General features: G+C 39.8%; 1 protein-coding gene across 2 annotated transcripts in view; it reads left to right on the plus strand.

Moving 5' to 3' along the window:
* The first annotated feature begins 5,553 nt into the window (after positions 1 to 5,553).
* Positions 5,554 to 5,847, plus strand: part of faap20 (Fanconi anemia core complex associated protein 20) — a 13,143-nt gene continuing 12,849 nt past the window's right edge. For both annotated transcript variants that reach the window (XM_015390046.1, XM_015390047.1), the window contains exon 1: positions 5,554 to 5,731. In XM_015390046.1, the coding sequence (XP_015245532.1) occupies positions 5,586 to 5,731 (146 nt within the window). In that variant the 5' untranslated portion in view covers positions 5,554 to 5,585. The remainder of the gene's footprint in view (positions 5,732 to 5,847) is intronic.

Genomic DNA, 5,847 nt, shown 5'->3' on the forward strand with positions numbered 1-5,847 from the left:
CTTTTACTTGAGTAAAGAAGTTTAATCAGTACTTCCACTTTTACCAGAGTATTTTTTAACACAAGTATCTGTACTTTTACTCAAGTATGGAAAGTGAGTACTTTTGCCATCTCTGCCAAGCTGTGGCTGAGGACTTGGTAGAGAACAACGGGTCCTTCCAGGAGAGGCTGTTAGTGAGATGGATAGCAGCTGCTGGGTGGAAAGATTGTGCAAAGAGGAATGGTTCCAGTCTATTCAGCTTCTTGTGAGGGTCTATTATGTCCTATTTACATTATCCCTCTAAAACCGATCCGTGCCGAGTTTGGACTCAGCTTGGATCAGTTAACCGTACCGAGCTTTATTCCTTAAAAACCATTTACACATCACACTAGCACGGTTCCTTGCCTCAACGGTCCACAATACTACAGCTCATAAGGCAGGAATTACGTAAACAAAAATGGCGACGCCCATAAAATTCAGGAACTTATGTGCCCTCCGTCAGATTTATGTGGTCACTAACCTGAGTTTTCCCTCTACAGAGATTCCGGCCTTTGACGCCCTGGTTGCTGAGTTGCAGATCCGACGTACGTTAATAAATGCTTTTGTGGATCATGCTTATCTTTCTGCTTCGAATTCTGGGTCCTCAGTTCTGAGCCTTGTCTTAGGGCACAGGATAATTTTACAAATGCCTTTTTCAGTTTTTATTTATGTTTAAAGGAGCTAGAGAGCAGTAATTTTCCCTCTAGCTAATAGTCCTGATTTTTGATTTTCTATCATTGAAAACCACCACAGTTGCATAGCACTTTGGGTTGATCTTTAACATAACGTTTCAAAAAATAGATTCATGTTTTTTACATTTGTGGTTGTAATGTGACAAAATGTGGAAAATTTTAAGAGGTTGTAAATACTTTTGCAAGCCGTTGTAGCCGTAATATATTTTGAAACCTATTGACAGTTTGCATTTGTTTTTTAGATATAATCAAATTAGATTAAATGGAGGTCTCTGTCTGAAATGTAACAAAATGTGGGGAAATCCATGAAGTCTGTTTCTGCAGTTTTCCTCTAGACTCCTATTTAAAATATCTCTGTTGGTGCTAAAATCTGCCAAACTTTTTCTTGGGTACTTTTAGAAGGCTTCACTTCAGAAAAAAAGGAACTGAGAGTCTTTGTTAAAGCTGCACATCTAGTTTTGGTTCTTTTGCATTGATATTTAAAAAAAAGAAAAATGGAACTGTGGTTTTATACAACAGGTCAATTTTCTTTAACCATTGTTGCAGAGTTATCTTCACCTTCTGGTTACCATGGCAACAGGAAAAAACACAGCATCACTTGCAGTGTGTGATGTAACCTTTCTTTCCAGGCGCCAGCAGGATTTTTCCCAGTGTAGCACTGCGGACCACAGCTCTGGCCCGCTGCTCTGCTTTTGTGTTTTTCATAATGTGGCAGACAAATGAAGATTGCGCAATATTGTTGGATCGGGACAATGCAACCCTCATTTTGTGCATAATGTGAAAAAAGGGAATAATAGCAACATAAACATTCTTGAAATCAGTAAATTTGAACACGTTGCTGTTTTCCTCTCATTTCCATGGTGTTCCCTTTTCCTTTCTTCTTCTTTCTTTCCTTTCACTCCAGCTTTCCCTTGTCTTTTTCCATTGCATAATTACAGCTGCTCTCCGTTGGTCCCACTCCTCTGGCCAAAAGCTTAAAAGACTCAGAAAGTCCCACCAACATTATGACTTCAACTTTCCACTTTACGTGCGTCCCTGCAGAGGGAACAAAGCACCATCATAACAGTTAGCATTCTTGCATGATGTAACCTGCTTTGCTTAGTACTAAGTAGAAATCCTTGAGAAAGGCTGACATTATTTTGTTAGAGCATTAAAAGTAAGAGTTGCGGATTAAGTGATACTGCACAATCAAACTGTGGAACAGAAAAGGCTGCTTATCCTGTTGTTTCATGCTTTAAGGCATAACCAAATCACAAATCCTTTCAATGATTGCATTACCATTGCAAAGTTTGGTTTACACGCTGAGCAACACTGTACTGAGTTTTTAAAGATCTGAGACCAGTTTACTTCCCTTTCTCTACCATTACTTCATTGTTAGATCTAAGAATATCCAGTAGTTCTTGCTTTAAAAGTGTATAAATCGTTTAATATTGGCTAAATACAGCTTACTAAGGGCACTGATATAGATTATTGCAGCAGAAACATAGAAGCTTATTGCTACAAGCTGTTAATTTGACACTCATGAAATTCCCCTACTTAGGAATCGATCATCTTTATTGTCATTATGAAACCATGTGATGCCGATAGAAAATTTTAGGTAGTGTGGCAAAGCTCAATTCTTTGGCTGAAGTAACCGTCATTAAAAATCTCTTTTATGTGCATAAAACCAATACAAAATGATTAAAAAAAGCTCTTTATTGTATAATTTTATTTAATTTTCCTTTGTTAACTGAATGATTTCTTCTCAGAAATAAATAGATTTAGGCTAACAGAGTAAACCAAATATTCCACAAAATAAAGAAACAAACAAATAAATACAGAAGATAAATTTAGACAGACGGGTAGAACTGGGGGAAGTTGACCCCCCCGCTCCCCTGCAGATCTGCCTCTGGATGTATCTGATAGGCAGCAGGGGTGTTTGTATGTATGTGATCTTGTTTGTGTGTCTGATGAGGGATGTGTCAGTTGTATATGCAGCAGGTGTTAGGAAAGCAAGGATTAGGTTGAGAATAAACTAGGTAAATGAAATGCAGAAAAAGCTAATGTGAGGACAGAGATTTGTCTCTCTAATGATTTGAAAGCAAATTACTTTAGATTTTGTTAAAAAATTATTGAGTGATAAAACTGATACTACTTGAGCTAACCCAGAATAAGCGGTACTCAGGGGGTAAGGTTCTGGGGAAAACTGTTTGCAAAAGGGAGGGACATTCAGTATAATTCTTCAAGCTGATTCTGTAAATCATCAAGTTGCACCCTCCTCCCATGTCGAGCTTTTAACCAATCACAGCAGCAGTAGCAGCTGTGCTACATCATCCCTGCTTTGTTTTACAACTAGCAGAGTTAACTATAAATATATAAAGCCTTAAATGTTAAAGCTACATCCTATATCAGCGATCTGATTGTTCCTCCTGCAGATCGAGAGCTCTTCTGCAGGTTTACTAGTGGTTCCTAGAATTTCTACAAGTAGAATTGGAGGCAGATCTTTTAGTTATCAGGCTCCTCTCCTGTGGAACCAACCACCAGTTTTAGTCCGTGAGGCAGACACCCTGTCTACTTTTAAGGCTAGGCTTAAAACTTTCCTTTTTGATAAAGCTTCTATCTCTATAGTTATGCTGCTATAGGCTTAGACTGCTGGAGGACAAGGGGACCCCTTTTCATTATTATGCTTCATTCTATCTCTATTCTCCCACTCTGCAGTATATATTAGTTCAACTCTAACTGTCAAACAAACGCGACAGATGGACAGAGTATTCAGGCTAGTCAGACAGTGAAAAGTTTCAAAACGTTAAATGACCAAAAAAGAATAACAACAGAAGAGAAACAGAACGCGGGCTGCTGTGGATCAGTGGACCTGCATCCGCTGTGGGGGAGGGCGGAGCTTCGCCCATCACTGGAACTCTGGTTGAGGGAGAAACACAGGTAAGTGACCATGATTATCTGACAGAAGCTGATTATCCATGTGAGTCACTTAGCTGGTCTAAAAGTTCAGTCCATTCTCTCTGGTGAGGGAGGATCAGCCGATGCACTGCCAACGAGATGCAGCGCTGAGCCATCCAGAATGTCCCTGATGCTGCAGCCCCAGTGAGGAGCAGAAGACCGATACAGGCCAGGGAAACCGTTTAGAACCAGGGGTTCAGATCCAAAAAGGAACTGACAGATCCAGGGTTCCAGGAATCCTCAGAGCTTTCAGGCAGGTTCAGAATTCTAAGAGTCCAGCACGAGTTCAGACAGACACATTCAGATGGAGCCAGGCGGGCCCCAGTGGTTGAAAGGGACAGAGACAAGACATGGTACCGGGAGAATTGGGACTGGGAATCCAGGGCTGTTGGCGAGCCTCATTTATTACTCATACAGGTTAATCATCTCATCAAGAAATCAATAACTGTTTTCTCATGATAACTGGATAATTATCTCGTTATCTCGAGAAAAAAATAATGGTTTAACCGTGATAGCGAGATAGATATGTCATTACCTCGAGAAAGCAAAGGAAAAAAAGTAGAGTACGACAGCTCTCGGCTTCCGTGGAAAATTGCCTAATGTTGCACTTGTTTAATTTGAACATCAAGTATTTTCCTAATAACATTCAGGTTTATTTAGGCAATAATAACAGGCATGTATGTGAATCCAACAATTCTTCTGATCATTGCATTTCTATGCAAGTCAGACATCCCAAGTCTCCCAGAAGTTCCAGGAGTCTCCCTGATATAGATAGTTGTTCACGGATGCCCACGAGTCAGATAAATTATCCCGGATTTTAGACTAAGTGAAGTGGTGTTCTTTTAATGCAAGTAAGAGCGGGCAGGTAATACAATAATTCATGCATCATGTGCGGATTAGAACTACTGTGATTGCGCAGGAACAACAAGAGAGCGTGGGGTGTGAGGAGGAGGTTGCTGGTGAAACCTGTGAAGCGTATCTGTCCAAAGCGATTCTCTGATCAACCAGCATTCCAGGCGACTGGTTGTCCGATAAGTTTCTCTGGGTTACTCTCTGGCAGTCACCTAGTTACCACTCAAAGCTGTGAATCCTGGGAAACGGCAGAGGTTGAATCCTCGAGTAAAAAATGAAAATATCGGACTAATTTTACAGCAGAATATACTAAAGTATATATCCACGTCTAGTGAAGGGTAGAAACAGTGGCGGATCTAGACCAAATGTACCAGGGGACCAGGAGGGGCCAGCGTGTTTTCATGGGGGGCCAGAAAAGCATAAAATAAAAAACAGGGCAAGAGATTCAAATAAATTAATATAGCTGCATGAAGGGAAATTTCTTTTCAATTAGGTTCAATAAAAATTCTATTTCTTATGAGGTCAATATACATTTATAATTTAGGAATTTTACATATTTACTACTTAATTTAAGTTAAAACTACTGTTTTCCATAAAATTTGAATCAAACTCAATAAAAACTGTTAAATTCATCTGTAAAAATTAGAGCATTTTTTTTATTTGTTGTGGAAAAAAAACAAAAAAACATTTAGCAGATGAAACCTGGGATCCTATCTCAATACCACTGAAGCTATCACCTTATTTTTTTTAATAATAAGTAAAACAGAATTTAAGCATCTCCCTGAAATGAGTTTTTGGAACTTGGGATGTCTGGCAAGTAGACAAAACAGCCTTATTTAGTGGAAATCTAAAATATCAAAACTAGTTATATTTTTTTACAAAAAAGAGATATCTGAAGAACTACCCTATCTTTTTTTTTATTATTGCTGTGTGTAAAAGAAATACAGTATTACTTTCACCTGATTGGACAGTTCACTCAAAGGACAGCCCCCTGAAGCTTCTGATTGGGTATCTTTAAATGACGTCAGACATAGCATACCCGGAAGTATTCAGACCGGCGCGCAAATGAAAAGTTATTGAAAAGGAATGGCTGAAGCCTCTGGCTCCAAGTCAAAACTTAAGCGAAAGAAGAGTTGTGTGGAGGAGCAGCAGGCAGACATCTGCTCCCGGATAACACCGAAGAGGAGCGGAGTCGGTCAGCCGTCCAGAGACGGAGCAACGGGCGCTGACAGGTCAGGCTGCTCCTAAACATGGCGGAACGTTTTCAAAGCAAACTACGTTATTTATGTTCTGCTTCTGGATGGTGGTCTCTGCAGAGCAGCCGGAGAGCTGACTGGCCGTCTCTCTA

This window comes from Cyprinodon variegatus, unplaced genomic scaffold (assembly GCF_000732505.1).
Source record: "Cyprinodon variegatus isolate N-32 unplaced genomic scaffold, C_variegatus-1.0 Scaffold483, whole genome shotgun sequence".
Classification (NCBI taxonomy): Eukaryota; Metazoa; Chordata; class Actinopteri; order Cyprinodontiformes; family Cyprinodontidae; genus Cyprinodon; species Cyprinodon variegatus.